Source organism: Ranitomeya imitator, chromosome 1 (genome assembly GCF_032444005.1).
Source record: "Ranitomeya imitator isolate aRanImi1 chromosome 1, aRanImi1.pri, whole genome shotgun sequence".
In the NCBI taxonomy this organism is placed as follows: Eukaryota; Metazoa; Chordata; class Amphibia; order Anura; family Dendrobatidae; genus Ranitomeya; species Ranitomeya imitator.
The window spans coordinates 929125124-929144355 of NC_091282.1; the positions used below are offsets into that span (position 1 = coordinate 929125124).

Here is a 19232-nt window from a genome sequence, read left to right on the forward strand (position 1 = left end):
GAGCACTGTGTGGCCATTATACAGTATGGAGCATCATGTGGGGCCATTATACAGTATGGAGCATCATGTGCGGTCATTATACAGTATGCAGCATCATGTGTGGTCATCATACAGTATGGAGCATCATGTGTGTTCATTATACAGTATAGAGCGTCATGTGTGTTCATTATACAGTATGGAGCGTCATGTGTGGTCATCATACAGTATGGAGCATCATGTGCAGTCATTATACAGTATGGAGCATCATGTGCGGCCATTATACAGTATGGAGCACTGTGTGGCTATTATACAGTATGCTGCATCATGTGTGGTCATTATACAGTATGGAGCATCATGTGTGGTCATTATACAGTATGGAGCGTCATGTGTGTTCATTATACAGTATGGAGCATCATGTGTGGTCATCATACAGTATGGAGCATCATGTGTGGTCATTATACAGTATGGAGCATCATGTGTGGCCATTATACAGTATGGAGCACTGTGTGGCCATTATACAGTATGGAGCATCATGTGCAGCCAATATATAGTATGGAGCATCATGTGCAGCCAATATACAGTATGGAGCATCATGTGCAGCCAATATACAGTATGGAGCATCATGTGTGGTCATCATATAGTATGGAGCATCATGTGCGGTCATTATACAGTATGGAGCATCATGTGCGGCCATTATACAGTATGGAGCACTGTGTGGCCATTGTACAGTATGGAGCACTGTGTGGCCATTATACAGTATAGAGCATCATGTGCAGCCAATATACAGTATGGAGCATCATGTGCAGTCATTATACAGAATGGAGCATCATGTGCGGCCATTATACAGTATGGAGCATCATGTGTGTTCATTATACAGTATGGAGCGTCATGTGTGTTCATTATGCAGTATTGAGCATCATGTGTGGCCATTATACAGTATGGAGCATCATGTGTGGTCATCATACAGTATGGAGCATCATGTGTGGCCATTATACAGTATGGGGCACTGTGTGGCCATATTTTTTTGTTTATAATTATTGCATATGAAACAGTATGATCAGCAGTGCTAAATGGGTGTGGTTGGGACGTGGATATGGGTGTGACTAATTATGAATGGGTGTGGTCAGAGGCGTGGCCTAAAATTTGCCGCTGCGCAAACTTTGTCCCTCTTTCCCATCTTCAAAAGTTGGGAGGTATGCCAATGGTGTTGTTCAAAATTACAACTCGTCCTACATAAAACAAGCCCTCACATGGCCATATTGACGGAAAAATAAAAAAGTTATGCTACTGGGGAGAAGGGGAGCAAAAACCGGAAACTCAAAAATGGAAAATCCCAAGGTGCTGAAGGGTTAGCTGAAGCGGTTACGTAGCCAAGCTGACTGGCAAAGGCATCACATGTCCTTTAAATTAGAACTGCTATAGAATATAACAACTCACACTCCAGCTGATTTAAGTCTTTATAGGCATATTAAGAAATATTTGTATAGAAAATATTCTGTAAACTTTGTGATTTTCATACAGGCACCAATTAAAACTGAAGTTTGTATGATAAATAGTAAAAAATTAATTTATCTTTTCAGGGAAACTATTCACAAGACTGTACCTTGTCTTCGATTCCTCATCAGACTACCAAAAAAAGACAGTATGTCTACATGCAATTTTGACTCTTCATTTAGAGGGTCGCTCTACAGCCGTCAATCACTACCATTAAGGAAAAAGAACAGTTGCATTTCTACAGTATCTACTGCAGAAACAGTGAGTTCAGCTTTTTACATCACACCATCTAGTGGGCATTGTCGGTATTACTGGGATAGTAGCTGAACAGAGAATGTGTAGCAGCAGTGTAAACAAAACATCATACTTACTGTAAAAATGTATATATCTATGCATTTCTTTCTCTTCCAGTTATTTTTGACACTGCAGTAATACACTATCTGAATACACCAGTTTTTATATTATTTTGGCACATTGTTATATATAGTGTATATTTAATTCCGTATTATAACAATTGTTGAAAGTTATCACCTTCTAACAAGGCAATGACAGTAAGCAAAGCCTTTAGGGTTCTCCAGCAAATATCGATTAGGCCTCCTTCACATGGGCAAAAAAAATGGTATGAGTGTCATCAGTGTCATGTGTCTGAGTTACATCAGTTTTTGGTGTGTGTCAGTTTTTATGATGAGTGTTTCATCAGTGATTTTCAGATATGGATAAATAAGTTGTTTTTTTTAAATAAAATGGGGGTCCGTCTTATAGTCAGAATTTAAGGTAGCTTTCATGGGGGCGGCAGCGATGGAGCAGGGTCACAGGAGGCAGGGCCGCTGCTGCAGGAAGCCGGCAAAGGCAGGGGTTGGTGATGCTGTGGACCCCAGGCTGGGAGGAGGGGTTGCTCTGCCGGTGTGAGGCTATGGGCCCCCTGTGCTTCAACAAGATGTTGGCGGTGAGGCTCGAGCAGAGTTCCTGCTCTGCCCATTGATTTCTCACTAGTGAGCTTCAGAAAAATGGCTGCTGGGGGCGGCGTATGCACAGATTTAGATCTCAGCTTATCATCATATGGGCAGCACACTGTTGCTGTCAGTTTTTTTTACAGACCAAACCATAGACTTCTATTGATAATTGTCTTCTGGAACTCCCATAAAACATTTTGCAGAAATACGCCGTCTGACATGTTAGCAGATATAATGAGTATGCATTCTATTCATATCATAGATAGAGGACGTACATGAAAAATGGATGCCTGAATGAGGTGTATAGGGAGGGAAAACTGGGGGCCTATCACCTGTAATCAGACTAAATCAGTGCTTTGGTGGATACCATGGCGTTTTTGGCTACATGCCCCACCATTCACCATTTGGGTCATTCTCCCACAAGCGTAAAACTAGAGTTAATGCAGGCCACAGGCCCAAATAAGATTGCTACCTGCATCACTGCATGGGTACAGATAAAAGAAGACCTCCTAAAAGAGAACAGCTGAGAATATAGGAGAGCATGCACTCATCACAGATTAGATACAGAAGAATGGCATAGTCCTGTCTCCTGAGCTGTGCACTTCTCAAAGTTTTTGAGCATTTTGTTGGGGTCTCAGATCCCACACCATGCTGCCCTTTATTTATAATGAGCCCTGCTCAGACCCACTGTGAGGCAGTGACCGGTGTGCCAGGTAGGGGTCGCTGTATGTTCTCCCCAGCATAGCTGTGATTGCAATGCAGACTTAAAAAATAAGTGTTAGTCTTGGGCATGTTAGTATCCAAGGCAGAGTTGTGAAAACCTGCTCTGAGGTTTTGTATTTTGAAACAGACTGCAGAATGGTAGTTGTGTAGTCCATTTCATTCCAGGCCCAGGTTTTCCATGTGGTTGAAGGCCACAGATCCCAGTTAAAATCCCTGCAGTAAAGGGCTTGGGTGTGTCAGTGTCAGAGTCAGTATCAGTCTGGTGTATGCTAGAGGGCAGAGTAGTCAGCTCTGCAGAGCTCCTGCGTGAGGCAGCACAGGCAAATGGAGCCAAGCAGCCAGTGCACAGCGGTGCAGTTGCCCACGGTAACTATTCAGAGGAAGACTGGAATGTTTGGTGACTGTAAACTGAAGAATATCGTTTATTGTGTAATGCTGTGAGTAAAGAGACATTAACATGGTGGTGCAGACACCCACGGCAACCAATCAGAGGTGGACTGGCGTATTTAGCAACTGTAATCTGGAGGGTATGGTTCCCGGCAGCAATCCAGAAGATAATGGGTAATATATAGTGCTGTGAATTGGACATTAATGGTGTAAAGTAAATGCATTAAAAAAACTTTGGTTTGGAACTTTGTTGGGTCACTGCCTGCCATTGCATAAGTGTGCTATCGGTGCACTACAGTGTTCATTTGCTAACCCTGAGCGGGCGGATCCCTGTTATCACAAGAACTGTACTTTGTGCTATCACTTTGTTTTGTTTTTCCTGTTTGCCCAAAGAGCCGTGTTTATTATTACTTTGCCATGGTTTATGCTGCTTATAAAATAAACCAGTGAAGATCTTAAAGAAACAGTGTTCTTGTGTCTACCTTGGTGCACATCTGAGTGAGCAGATCTACCTCATGCCACATTGTAATTGTACATACAGGTGCTTCTCATAACATTAGAATATCATCAAAAAGTTAATTTCAGTTTGTCAATACAAAAGTGAATCCCATATATTATATAGAGTCAATACATACAGAGAGATCTATTTCAAGTGTTTATTTCTGTTATTGTTGATGACTAGGGTTGAGCGAAACAGATCGGCAATTTTCAAAAGTCGCCGACTTTTAGCAAGATCCACTGTGGGATCGGGTCGGCGGTCGGCGATCTTTACTCCAAAGTCGGGTTTTGTTATATATATATTCCTGGAAAGCTCCCAGGCTCGAGTTCATATGAGGACAACCAGCAGGGGGCGCATCACCGCAAATGAAGGTAACTATAGGTCATTGACCTACATTACCTTCATTCCCCGGGGTTTTACAGGCTCGAGCACAGCTGCATTATAGCAGAGCTCCTGCCTGTAAAATATTTTAACCCCTTCAGATGGATTTACAGCGTGGGACGTTACAGATCATCGGAAGGTATGTATATTGTTGGTTTATTATTTTTAATTTGTTACAGAACGAGGGTCTTCAGGTGGATTGAGAGAGCAATAAAATATTAAAACAACCTGTGTGTTTATTTCATTAAAATACTTTTTAATAATGTGTTTTTTTAACCCTTTCATACAATTGGATTAATAATGGATAGGTGTCAGAATTGACGCCTCTCCATTATTAATCTGGCTTAATGTCACCTTACAATAGCAAGGTGACATTAACCCTTCATTGCCCCATATCCCACCGCTACACGGGAATGGAAAGAAAGTGGCCAAGTGCCAGAATAGGCGCATCTTACAGATGTGCCTTTTCTGGGGTGGTTGGGGGCAGATGTTTTTAGCCAGGGGGGCCAATAACCATGGACCCTCTCCAGGCTATTAATATCTGCCCTCAGTCACTGGCTTTACTACTCTGGCGGAGAAAATTGCGTGGGAGCCCACGCCAATTTTTTCCGCGATTTAACCCTTAAATTTAGTAGCTAGAGCACCGAAATTTTGCACATACACACTACTAACATTAGTAGTGTGTAATATGCAAAAAAAAGGGGGATATGACATGGTTTACTGTATGTAAACCATGTCTCATATCATGTCGGGTTTAGGCAGGAGAAATGAAAAGCTGGCAATTGAATTACCGGCTTTTCTGCTATATTGCGCTGAAGCAAATATATATAAAAAAAAAATTCCCATTGACTTTGCATTGGGTTTTGTGTTTCGGCCGATCCCCGACCCCGACTTTTCAATAAGATCGGCCGATTTCACTTGACCCGACTTTTGAGAAAGTCGGGTTTCGTGAAACCCGACTCGACCTCAAAAAATGAAAAGTCGCTCAACCCTATTGATGACTATTGCTTACAGCCAATGAAAACCCAAAAGTCATTATCTCAGTAAATTTGAAAAATTAAAAAAATCTGCAAAAGCTTCCTAAGTGTTTAAAACGGTCCATTAGACTGTTTCAGTAGGCTGCACAATCATAGTGAAGACTGCTGACTTGACAGATGCCCAGAAGGCAGTTATTGACACACTCCACCAGGAGGGTAAGCCACAAAAGGTCATTGCTAAAGAAGCTGGCTGTTCACAGAGTGCTGTATTCAAGCAAATTAATGAAAAGTGAACTGGAAGGAAAAAGTGTGGTAGAAAAAGGTGCACAAGCAATCAGGATAACCGCAGCCTTGAAAGGATTGTTAAGAAAAGGCCCTTCAAAAATTTAGGGGAGATTCACAAGGAATGTACTGTTGCTGGAATAAATGCTTCAAGAGCCACCAAACACAGACATATCCAGGACATGGGCTGCAAGTGTCACATTCCTTGTGTCAGGACACTCATGACCAATAGACAACGCCAGAAATGTCTTACCTGGGCCAAGGAGAAAAACAAATGGACTCTTGCTCACTGGTCCAAGGTGTTGTTTTCAGATGAAAACACATTTTGCTTTTCATTTGGAAATCACGGTCCCAGAGTCTGGAGGAAGAGTGGAGAAGCACACAATCCAAGCTGCTTGAGGTCTAGTGTGAAGTTTCCACAATCAGAGATAGTTTGGGGAGCCATGTCATCTGGTGGTGTAGGTCCACTTTATTTTATCAAGACCAAAATCGATGCAGCCGTTTCCCAGGAAATTTTAGAGCACTTCATGCTTTCTTCTGCCGACAAACTTTTTGGAGATGTAAATTTCATTCTCCAGCAGAACTTGGCACCTGTCCACACTGCCAAAAGTGCAAATACCTGGTTTAAAACCAACAGTATCACTGTGCTTGATTGGCCAGCAAACTCCCCTGACCTTACCAAGAGAAAGAAGAGAGACACCAGACCCAACAATGCAAACAAGCTGAAGGCTGCTATCAAAGCAACCTGGGTTTCCATGCACCTCAGCAGTGCCACAGGCTGATCGCCTCCATGCCAAGCCGTATTAATGCCGTAATTGATGCAAAAGGAACCCCGACAAAGTATTGAGTGCAATAAAACAAGAAAAAGCAGCAACACTCCACTTATTGGTGAAAAAACAACCTTAGTCCTTTATTACATAATAAAGATCATGGATAAGGTATTATGGGTAAAACAAGTGCAGGTTATGCAGGCAAATGAAGCAGGACGACGGCCGTTTCACGCAATATGCGCTTCTACGGGTCCAGGTACAGAGAATGGTAAGTCAGTTCTTTTAAATACACACATGCGATCACATTTGCATACAATTAAAAATCCTGAAAAACACATGCGGCGATGTCAGCATAACATACAAGAAGAATGTGCATTTAAAAAACTGTTCCTCAGAACAGTATAATCCAGAATGACAAAACATTCAAACATTGAATGCAAATACAAAGGCTGTTTAGAGGTGATAAAACCCATGTGAGACAAGTAATCTGAAAAACAGAAAAAGAAACATCAAAAAAAAATTTTCAAAAAATCTTTAAAAAAAAATTCTACAAAAGATTCTACAAAAAACAAGAATAATCCAATCTCTCATTCAGTCCCAATGGACCTTGGGCATTTGCTTTAATAATCCATTTAGCTTCACGCCTTAAAAGGATTTTATTATGATCCCCCCCGCTTGGTGGTAATTTAACCACTTCCAAGCCTGCAAAACACAGGCAGCGAGGGTTACCATCATGTTTTTCTTGAATGTGCTTAATGAATCTAGGGGAGCCTTTGCCCGTTTTGACTGAATGAAAATGTTCACGGATTCTAATGAAGACAGATCTTATTGTCTTACCTATATAATAGAAGGAACATAGACAAAAAATTAGATACACCACATATTTGGCTTTACATGTTATCAAGTCTCTTACATGATGATATATAGAGCCAATTTGTAACGATTTACCTGTTTGATGATAAGAACAGAAATTACAATCCCCACAACAAAAATTGCCTTTTGGGGTGTTAGTGGAAAGCCAGTTAGTATTACGTTGAGAAATACAGTGTTTCACTAACATATCAGTTAGATTAGTCGTCCGTCTATAAGAAAAACGTGGAGCGATTTCACCGCGTTTGTGCAAGACCCCATCTGAAGCCAAAACGTGCCAATGTTTATGTATAGACGAAAAAAAATCGCCTGATCAAGAGAAGTGTGTTCAAAACAAAAGTTAAAAATCCTTTGTGAACTGCCAGAACGCATTGAGGAGCGACCTGATTTCTTACTCAACAAAGCAGATTGCGATATTTTTTTAACACTTTGTTCAGATGCATTTAACAAATTTTTTGGATAACCTCTTGCCTCAAACCGCATTTTTAAATCGTCTAATTGCTGTTGAAACACACTTTCATCGTTATTTATTTTCCTTAGACGCAACATCTGGCTGTAAGGCAAACTTTTTTTCGTATAGTGCGGGTGGGCAGAATCATAATGTAACACTAAGTTGGAAGCTGTGCGTTTTCTATGGACTTGTGTTATAATAACATCATCTTTGACACTTATATCAATGTCTAGAAAAAACAAATTGTTATATCCAAAATTAGGAGTAAAGCGCATAGTTTCATCATTGATGTTGATCAAATACGCCACAAATTTTTCAAAATCAGAAATATCACCATCCCAGATAACAAATATATCGTCCACATAACGTAAATAGCATTTTATATGCTTCAAGAAGGGATTCTTTATACCAGTAATAAACTCCTCAAAGGCTGCCAAAAACAAATTGGCGAAAACGCATGCTACGGGCGTACCCATTGCGGTACCGACCACTTGTAGGTACCACTGATCCAGAAATTTGAATGCGTTATGAGTTAATACAAAATCAAGCCCTTCTAATATAAAGGAAACGAATGCGGACAATTTATTTGAGTTATATAGAATTCTCTCTACCGCTGCTATACCAATCTTGTGCGGGATTCTGGTGTATAGACTCTCTATATCAATAGAGGCTAGCGAAAAATTAGGTTGCCATTCAATTGACTGTAAAATCCTAAGAAAGTCACCGGAATCGCGCACAAAAGAAGGAATTTGGGACAGCAGCGGTTTTAAACACCAATCCAAATACTGGGAGAGAGGTTCTGTGACAGAATTCAGACCTGACACGATCGGTCACACCTGAGGGTGTGAAATTGATTTGTGAATTTTTGGAATTGATTTTGTATTAACTCATAACGCATTCAAATTTCTGGATCAGTGGTACCTACAAGTGCTCGGTACCGCAATGGGTAAGCCCGTAGCATGCGTTTTCGCCAATTTGTTTTTGGCAGCCTTTGAGGAGAAGTTTATTACTGGTATAAAGAATCCCTTCTTGAAGCATATAAAATGCTATTTACGTTATCTGGACGATATATTTGTTATCTGGGATGGTTATCCAAAAAATTTGTTGAATGCATCTGAACAACGTGTTAAAAAAATATCGCAATCTGCTTTGTTGAGGAAGAAATCAGGTCGCTCCTCAATGCGTTCTGGCAGTTCACAAAGGATTTTTAACTTTTATCTTGAACACACCTCAAGGGGACCACGGTGAGTCATTGGACGTGGTATATCTCGATTTTTCCAAAGCGTTTGATACCGTGCCGCACAAGAGGTTGGTGCACAAAATGAGAATGCTTGGTCTGGGGGAAAATGTGTGTAAATGGGTTAGTAACTGGCTTAGTGATAGAAAGCAGAGGGTGGTTATAAATGGTATAGTCTCTAACTGGGTCGCTGTGACCAGTGGGGTACCGCAGGGGTCAGTATTGGGACCTGTTCTCTTCAACATATTCATTAATGATCTGGTAGAAGGTTTACACAGTAAAATATCGATATTTGCAGATGATACAAAACTATGTAAAGCAGTTAATACAAGAGAAGATAGTATTCTGCTACAGATGGATCTGGATAAGTTGGAAACTTGGGCTGAAAGGTGGCAGATGAGGTTTAACAATGATAAATGTAAGGTTATACACATGGGAAGAGGGAATCAATATCACCATTACACACTGAACGGGAAACCACTGGGTAAATCTGACAGGGAGAAGGACTTGGGGATCCTAGTTAATGATAAACTTACCTGGAGCAGCCAGTGCCAGGCAGCAGCTGCCAAGGCAAACAGGATCATGGGGTGCATTAAAAGAGGTCTGGATACACATGATGAGAGCATTATACTGCCTCTGTACAAATCCCTAGTTAGACCGCACATGGAGTACTGTGTCCAGTTTTGGGCACCGGTGCTCAGGAAGGATATAATGGAACTAGAGAGAGTACAAAGGAGGGCAACAAAATTAATAAAGGGGATGGGAGAACTACAATACCCAGATAGATTAGCGAAATTAGGATTATTTAGTCTAGAAAAAAGACGACTGAGGGGCGATCTAATAACCATGTATAAGTATATAAGGGGACAATACAAATATCTCGCTGAGGATCTGTTTATACCAAGGAAGGTGACGGGCACAAGGGGGCATTCTTTGCGTCTGGAGGAGAGAAGGTTTTTCCACCAACATAGAAGAGGATTCTTTACTGTTAGGGCAGTGAGAATCTGGAATTGCTTGCCTGAGGAGGTGGTGATGGCGAACTCAGTCGAGGGGTTCAAGAGAGGCCTGGATGTCTTCCTGGAGCAGAACAATATTGTATCATACAATTATTAGGTTCTGTAGAAGGACGTAGATCTGGGGATTTATTATGATGGAATATAGGCTGAACTGGATGGACAAATGTCTTTTTTCGGCCTTACTAACTATGTTACTATGTTACTATGTTACCTCTCTTGATCAGGCAATTTTTTCGTCTATACGTAAACATTGGCACGTTTTGGCTTCAGATGGGGTCTTGCACAAACGCGGTGAAATCGCTCCACGTTTTTCTTATAGACGGACGACTAATCTAACTGATATGTTAGTGAAACACTGTATTTCTCAACGTAATACTAACTGGCTTTCCACTAACACCCCAAAAGGCAATTTTCCTTGTGGGGATTGCAATTTCTGTTCTTATCATCAAACAGGTAAATCGTTACAAATTGGCTCTATATATCATCATGTAAGAGACTTGATAACATGTAAAGCCAAATATGTGGTGTATATAATTTTCTGTCCATGTTCCTTCTATTACATAGGTAAGACAATAAGATCTGTCTTCATTAGAATCCGTGAACATTTTCATTCAGTCATAACGGGCAAAGGCTCCCCTAGATTCATTAAGCACATTCAAGAAAAACATGATGGTAACCCTCGCTGCCTGTGTTTTGCAGGCTTGGAAGTGGTTAAATTACCACCAAGCGAGGGGATCATAATAAAATCCTTTTAAGGCGTGAAGCTAAATGGATTATTAAAGCAAATGCCCAAGGTCCATTGGGACTGAATGAGAGATTGGATTATTCTTGTTTTTTGTAGAATCTTTTGTAGAATTTTTTTTAAAAGATTTTTTGAAAAAAATTTTTTTGATGTTTCTTTTTCTGTTTTTCAGATTACTTGTCTCACATGGGTTTTATTATCACCTCTAAACAGCCTTTGTATTTTCATTCAATGTTTGAATGTTTTGTCATTCTGGATTATACTGTTCTGAGGAACAGTTTTTTAAATGCACATTCTTCTTGTATGTTATGCTGACATCGCCGCATGTGTTTTTCAGGATTTTTAATTGTATGCAAATGTGATCACATGTGTGTATTTAAAAGAACTGACTTACCATTCTCTGTATCTGGACCCGTAGAAGTGCATATTGCGTGAAACGGCCGTCGTCCTGCTTCATTTGCCTGCATAACCTGCACTTGTTTTACCCATAATACCTTGTCCATGATCTTTATTATGCAATAAAGGACTAAGGTTGTTTTTTCACCAATAAGTGGAGTGTTGCTGCTTTTTCTTGTTTTATTGGACCCTGTATGCACCTTCTTCATAGCAAGCACCTCCAGCAAGGTGAAGGTTTCTGGAATGTGTCCGTGATTCAGAGCTCATTCATCCTTTATCAGTGAGTACTAAGAGCGTTTTTTCTCAGTGCCATTCATATTTCTTTTTACTGATTTGAAAGTATTGAGTGTATTTCCTGAACATACAATTCAGAAGGCCAACATTTAGGATTTTAAAATCATTTTTCAAGCTGGTGTTATAAAGTATTCTAATTTACTGAGATAATTACTTTTGGGTTTCCGTTGGCTGTAAGCCATAATTATCAACATTACCAGAAATAAACACTTGAAAAAAATCCCTCTGCATGTAATGACTCTATATAATATCTGAGCTTCACATTTTGTATTGAAGAACTGAAATAAATTAACATTTTGATATTCTAATTTTGTGACAAGCACCTGTATATCGAATTTTTGCTCCTATTCAGATAAACCCATATTATCCAATTGCAATGATTTGCAGATACCTAATGGATCAAGCATCAAGCAGAGACTACATTGCATGTAGCTTAATGTTTGGAGGCAATTTCTTCAAGATTATCCTGTCCACTACAATTAATCAACAGCTAGTAGATATGCACAACAGTAACACCCTATGATTTTATATATTTTTATATTTACATATATATATATATATATATATATATGATATAACATAACGCTGGGAGCGTCACTCTGTCCGAAGCCTTTATAGACTGCGCAAGCGCCGGCGCAGTCTGGGCCTCACAGAGTGACGCTCCCAGGAGATCACGGTATGCGTAAACACTGAACGCACACTGCGATCTCCAACAGAGAAGCAGGGACCGCCAGGAGGGTAAGTATGAGCTATATTCACCTGGCCCCGTTCCACCACTGCGCGCCGCCATCTTCCGGGTCCTCTGCCTGTGACCTTCAGTTCAGAGGGCGCGATGACGCGCTTAATGCGCGCCGGCGCCGCCCTCTGACTGACCAGTCACAGCCAGAGGACCGGGAAGATGGCAGCGCGCAGCGGTGGAACGGGGCCAGGTGAATATAGTAAGTGCTGGGGGGCCTGAGCTGGCGGCGATACCGGCACCTGACCCCCACAGCGCGCCGGTGTCCCCGCCTGCTCAGGCCCCCCAGCACTCGGCGCCCAGCGACCATAGGTGAGTATGGTATTTTTTTTTTATATATATTGCAGCAGCATACGGGGCATACACAATGGAGCATCTTATGGGGGCCATAAACCATAATGGAGCAGTCTTCGGGGGCATATACCATGGTGCATCTTATGGGGGCCATAAACCTTTATGGAAGAGCGTACGGGGCATACACTATGGAGCATCTTATGGGGGCCATAAACCATAATGGAGCAGTGTACGGGGCATATACTATGGGGCATCTTATGGGGGTCATAAACCATAATGGAGCAGTGTACGGGGACATATACCATGGAGCATCTTATGGGGGCCATAAACCTTTATGGAACAGCGTACGGGGCATACACTATGGAGCATCTTATGGGGGCCATAAACCTTTATGGAGCAGTGTACGGGACATATACTATGGAGCATCTTATGGGGGCCATCAACCTTTATGGAGCAGTGTACGGGGCATATACTATGGAGCATCTTATGGGGGCCATAAACCTTTAATGGAGCAGCGTATGGGGCATATGGATGGGAGCATGTTGTGAATTCTGTGGCAGAGCTCCCTCCTGTGGTCACAAGTGGTACTTCGGCTGATTCTCTCTGTGAGCTTCTGTTGGTGGAGGAAAGTGGTATTGCGGCTTCTGAGTTTCCTACCTCAGGTGATGTGGTGAGGTCGTTGGGTACTGCTCTACTTAACTCCACCTAATGCTTTGATCCTGGCTTCCTGTCAATGTTCCAGTGTTGGACTTGTTTTTCCCTGGATCATTCCTGTGGCCTGCTGCTCTGCATAGCTAAGTTCTTCTTTGCTATTTGTTTGCTATTTTTTCTGTCCAGCTTGTCTAATTGTTTTGCTGGAAGCTCTGGGACGCAAAGGGTGTACCTCCGTGCCGTTAGTTCGGTACGGAGGGTCTTTTTGCCCCCTTTGCGTGGTTTCCTTTAGGGTTTTGTGTAGACCGCAAAGTTATCTTTCCTATCCTCGCTCTGTTAAGAAAGTCGGGCCTCACTTTGCTGAATCTATTTCATCCCTACGTTTGTCTTTTCATCTTACTCACAGTCATTATATGTGGGGGGCTGCCTTTTCCTTTGGGGTATTTCTCTGAGGCAAGGTAGGCTTATTTTCTATCTTCAGGCTAGTTAGTTTCTCAGGCTGTGCCGAGTTGCATAGGCAGAGTTAGGCGCAATCCACGGCTGCCTCTAGTGTTGTTTGGAGAGGATTAGGGATTGCGGTCTGCAGAGTTCCCACGTCTCAGAGCTCGTTCTATGATTTTTGGGTTATTGTCAGATCACTGTATGTGCTCTGACCGCTATGTCCATTGTGGTACTGAATTGCCTATCATAACAGGAGCAGCAAATTAAAGAACGGTGGCGCAGGATGGGAGCAGCACATGACAGAACGGGGGCGCAGGATGGGAGCAGCACATGACAGAATAGGGCAGCACATGACAGAACGGGGGTGCAGGATGGGAGCAGCACATGTCAGAATGGGGGCGCAGGATGAGAGCAGCACATGACAGGATGGGGACGCAGGATGGGAGCAGCACATGACAGGATAGGGACGCAGGATGGGTGCAGCACATGTCAGAATGGAGGCGCAGGATGGGAGCAGCACATGTCAAAATGGGGGCGCAGGATGGGAGCAGCACATGTCAGAATGGGGGCGCAGGATGGGAGCAGCACATGACAGGATGGGGGCGCAGGATGGAGCAGCACATACCAGGATGGAGACCATATACCAATATAAATGCTCGCCACCCGGGCGTAGAACGGGTTCAATAGCTAATATATATATAATTAAATATCATACAATCACCGTGATGTGCAGAAAATAAGTGGGAACCACTTGAAAGAGGAAACTTGCTTAAAATCTAAACATAGTAAATCCAAGAAACACCAAAGCAGAGGATATATAATAAAAATATATATCTTTATTCAAATAAGAATATTAAAAAAGTGACAATAGAAAGGCACAATGTGGATGTGCATGTATCAAGATATATATTAAAACATATGAATAATATTGTAGAAAATTTTTTTTCATAAAAAGACCAATTTTACATATAGCGGTTAAAGGGACACTGTCACCTGAATTTGGAGGGAACAATCTTCAGCCATGGAGGCGGGGTTTTGGGGTGTTTGATTCACCCTTTCCTTCCCCGCTGGCTGCATGCTGGCTGCAATATTGGATTGAAGTTCATTCTCTGTCCTCCATAGTACACCCCTGCGCAAGGCAAGATTGCCTTGTGCAGGCATGTACTACGGAGGACAGAGAATGAACTTCAATCCAATATTGCAGCCAGCATGCAGCCAGCGGGTAAGGAAAGGGTGAATCAAAAACCCCAAAACCCCGCCTCCATGGCTGAAGATTGTTCCCTCCAAATTCAGGTGACAGTGTCCCTTTAAAGGTATAAGGAACAAAATAATTATAAAAAGGTATTACCCAACAAAGGTGTATATATAACCTTCAGATAGGCACCAAGAAAAAATGTGTATGTATATAAAAATATATATATATTAGTATAAATACACCAAAGGAAAATAAGCTCCTCACATGTGGGTCTAACCTATGGGCTCCAAGAATAATAAAAAATAAAAATGTAAAATAATGAGTGCATAAATACAACATAATATATATATACCAGATGGTGGCCCGATTCTAATGCACTGAGCATTCTAGAATATGCATGTAGTTTATTTATGAAGATTTCAGAATAATGCAATGAATACACAGGATTCGGCCGGCCGGGCGCGACCAATTAGCGAAGCGTGGTTCAAATCCTGCGCCAATTCGTGGCCATACTGCATCAGTCGCTGATTGGTTGCACCCGGCCGGCCGCGAACAATCAGTGAAGCCAGGGCGAGCTCCTGGTATTTGAGGGCCCCAGGCGAAAGAGTCTCACAGCCCACGTAGCATATAACACAGCCCACGTAGTATATAGCACAGCCACGTAGTATATAGCACAGCCACATAGCATATTGCACACACACATAGTATATTGCACAGCCACATAGTATATAGCACAGCCCACGTAGTATATTGCACAGCCACGTAGTATATTGCACAGCCACGTAGTATATAGCACAGCCACGTAGTATATTGCATAGCCACGTAGTATATAGCACAGCCCACGCAGTATATAGCACAGCCCACGTAGCATATAGCACAGCCCACATAGCATATAACACAGCCCACGCTGTTATGACCTGGTGGTCAGGACAATAATGGACCTGGTGGATAAGAGCACACGGAATGACCTGATAGTTACTGATAATATAGGACGAGCTCTGAGATGTGGGAACTCTGCTGACCGCAATCCCTAATCCTATCAACCACACTAGAAATAGCCGCGGATTGCGCCTAACGTTCCCTATGCAACTCGGCACAGCCTAAGAAACTAGCTAGCCCTGAAGATAGAAAAATAAAGCCTACCTTGCCTCAGAGAAATCCCCCAAAGGAAAAGGCAGCCCCCCACATATAATGACTGTGAGTAAAGATGAAAATACAAACACAGAGATGAAATAGATTTAGCAAAGCGAGGCCCGACTTACTGAACAGGATAGGAAAGGTTACTTTGCGGTCAGCACAAAAACCTACAAAAAGACCACGCAGAGGGCGCAAAAAGACCCTCCGCACCGACTCACGGTGCGGAGGCGCTCCCTCTGCGTCCCAGAGCTTCCAGCAAGCAAGAACAATCGAAATAGCAAGCTGGACAGAAAAATAGCAAACCAGAGAAAAACAAGCAGTCACTTAGCTTCTGCTGGGAAGACAGGTCACAAGAATGATCCAGGAGTGAACTAGACCAATACTGGAACATTGACAGGTGGCCTGGAGCAAAGATCTAAGTGGAGTTAAATAGAGCAGCCAGCTAACGAATTAACCTCGTCACCTGAGGAAGGAAACTCCGAAACACCCACAGCCACCAGAGAAAGTCCATGGACAGAACCAGCCGAAGTACCATTCATGACCACAGGAGGGAGCCCGACAACAGAACTCACAACAGTACCCCCCCTTGAGGAGGGGTCACCCAACCCTCACCAGAGCCCCCTGGCCGACCAAGACGAGCCAAATGAAAGGCACGAACCAGATCGGCAGCATGAACATCAGAGGCAAAAACCCAGGAATTATCTTCCTGACCATAACCCTTCCACTTGACCAGGTACTAGAGTTTCCGTCTCGAAATACGAGAATCCAAAATCTTCTCCACCACATACTCCAACTCCCCCTCAACCAACAGCGGGGCAGGAGGATCAACGGATGGAACCACAGGCGCCAGGTATCTGTTGTGAATTCTGTGGCTGAATTCACTCCTGTGGTCACAAGTGGTACTGCAGCTTCTGAGCTTCCTCCCTCAGGTGTTCTGGTGAGCTCGTTAACTGCTTCATTACTTAACTCCGCCTGATGCTGCTATCTTTGCTCCTTGTCAATGTTTCAGTGTTGGATCTGAGCTTCTCCTGATTGTTCCTGTGACCTGCTGCTCTGTATAGCTAAGTGCCTTTTGCTTTTTTGTTGCTTTTTTTCTGTCCAGCTTGTCTTTTGTTTTGCTGGAAGCTCTGAGACGCAAAGGGTGTACCGCCGTGCCGTTAGTTCGGCACGGTGGTTTTTTTTTGCCCCCTTTGCTTGGTTTTGCTTTAGGGTTTTTTGTAGACTGCAAAGTTTGCTTTACTGTCCTCGCTCTGTCCTAGAATATCGGGCCCCACTTTGCTGAATCTATTTCATCCCTACGTTTTGTCTTTTCATCTTACTCACAGTCATTATATGTGGGGGGCTGTCTTTTCCTTTGGGGAATTTCTCTGGGGCAAGTCAGGCCTATTTTTCTATCTTCAGGCTAGCTAGTTTCTTAGGCTGTGCCGAGTTGCCTAGGTAGTTGTTAGGCGCAATCCACAGCCGCTTTTAGTTGTGTTTAGGATAGGATCAGGTGTGCAGTCTACAGAGTTTCCACGTCTCAGAGCTCGTTCTTGTATTTTTGTGTATTTGTCAGATCACTGTGTGCGCTCTGATCGCTAAGCACACTGTGTTTCTGGATTGCCTTCATAACACCTGTCATTAGCAAACATAACAGTACAAGGAGCCAACACTAATGATTCTCAATAGAGGGAAAGAAAAAGTTCTGACATCATTTTTTTTTTTTTTTTTTTCTGCTCTGTGTTCACTTTTTTTTTTCCCCTAGACATTTGGGTGATTCTGGACACAGGTGTGGACATGGATATTCAGGGTCTGTGCTCTTCAATGGATAATCTCGTTATAAATGTACAAAAAATTCAAGATACTATTGATCAGAAATCTATGTTAGAACCAAGAATTCCTATTCCTGATTTGTTTTTTGGAGATAGAACTAAGTTTCTAAGTTTCAAAAATAATTGTAAGCTATTTCTGGCCTTGAAACCTCATTCTTCTGGTAATCCTATTCAACAGGTTTTGATTATTATTTTCTCTTGCGCCAGGAGACCCTGCATTGAGTAGTGTCGATGCGTTTTTCCTGGCGCTCGGATTGCTGTACGATGAGCCTAATTCAGTGGATCAGGCTGAGAAAAATTTGCTGGCTTTGTGCCAGGGTCAGGATGATATAGAAGTATATTGTCAGAAATTTAGGAAATGGTCAGTACTCACTCAGTGGAATGAATCTGCGCTGGCAGCTTTGTTCAGAAAGGGTCTCTCTGAGGCTCTTAAGGATGTCATGGTGGGATTTCCTATGCCTGCTGGTTTGAATGAGTCTTTGTCTTTGGCCATTCAGATCGGTCGACGCTTGCGCGAGCGTAAATCTGTGCACCATTTGGCGGTACTGCCTGAGGTTAAACCTGAGCCTATGCAGTGCGATAGGACTATGACTAGAGTTGAACGGCAGGAATACAGACGTCTGAATGGTCTGTGTTTCTACTGTGGTGATTCCACTCATGCTATTTCTGATTGTCCTAAGCGCACTAAGCGGTCCGCTAGGTCTGCCGTCATTGGTACTGTACAGTCCAAATTCCTTCTGTCCATTACCTTGATATGCTCTTTGTCGTCGTTTTCTGTCATGGCGTTTGTGGATTCGGGCGCTGCCCTGAATCTGATGGATTTGGATTATGCTAAACGTTGTGGGTTTTTCTTGGAGCCTTTGCGGTGTCCTATTCCATTGAGAGGAATTGATGCTACACCTTTGGCCAAGAATAAACCTCAATACTGGGCCCAGCTGACCATGTGCATGGCTCCTGCACATCAGGAAGTTATTCGCTTTCTGGTGTTGCATAATCTGCATGATGTGGTCGTGTTGGGGTTGCCATGGCTACAAACCCATAATCCAGTATTGGATTGGAATTCCATGTCGGTATCCAGCTGGGGTTGTCAGGGGGTACATGGTGATGTTCCATTTTTGTCGATTTCGTCATCCACCCCTTCTGAGGTCCCAGAGTTCTTGTCTGATTATAAGGATGTATTTGAAGAGCCCAAGTCCGATGCTCTACCTCCGCATAGGGAGAATCTTTGGTACCAGAGAGTTAGTGGCTAGATCCTTCTGGTGGCCATCTCTGTCACGGGATGTACGTACTTTTGTGCAGTCCTGTGGGATTTGTGCTAGGGCTAAGCCCTGCTGTTCTCGTGCCAGTGGGTTGCTTTTGCCCTTGCCGGTCCCAAAGAGGCCTTGGACACATATTTCGATGGATTTCATTTCTGACCTTCCCGTTTCTCAAAAGATGTCAGTCATTTGGGTGGTCTGTGATCGCTTTTCTAAAATGGTCCATCTGGTGCCCTTGGCTAAATTGCCTTCCTCCTCTG

The 19232-nt window shown here is 42.8% G+C and overlaps 1 protein-coding gene across 1 annotated transcript in view; it reads left to right on the plus strand.

Annotated features, from left to right (window-relative positions):
- Positions 1-19232, plus strand: part of LOC138658225 (melanopsin-B-like) — a 297854-nt gene that overhangs the window by 248079 nt on the left and 30543 nt on the right. The window contains exon 8 of the mRNA XM_069745729.1: positions 1560-1734. Within this exon, the coding sequence (XP_069601830.1) occupies positions 1560-1734 (175 nt within the window). The remainder of the gene's footprint in view (positions 1-1559; positions 1735-19232) is intronic.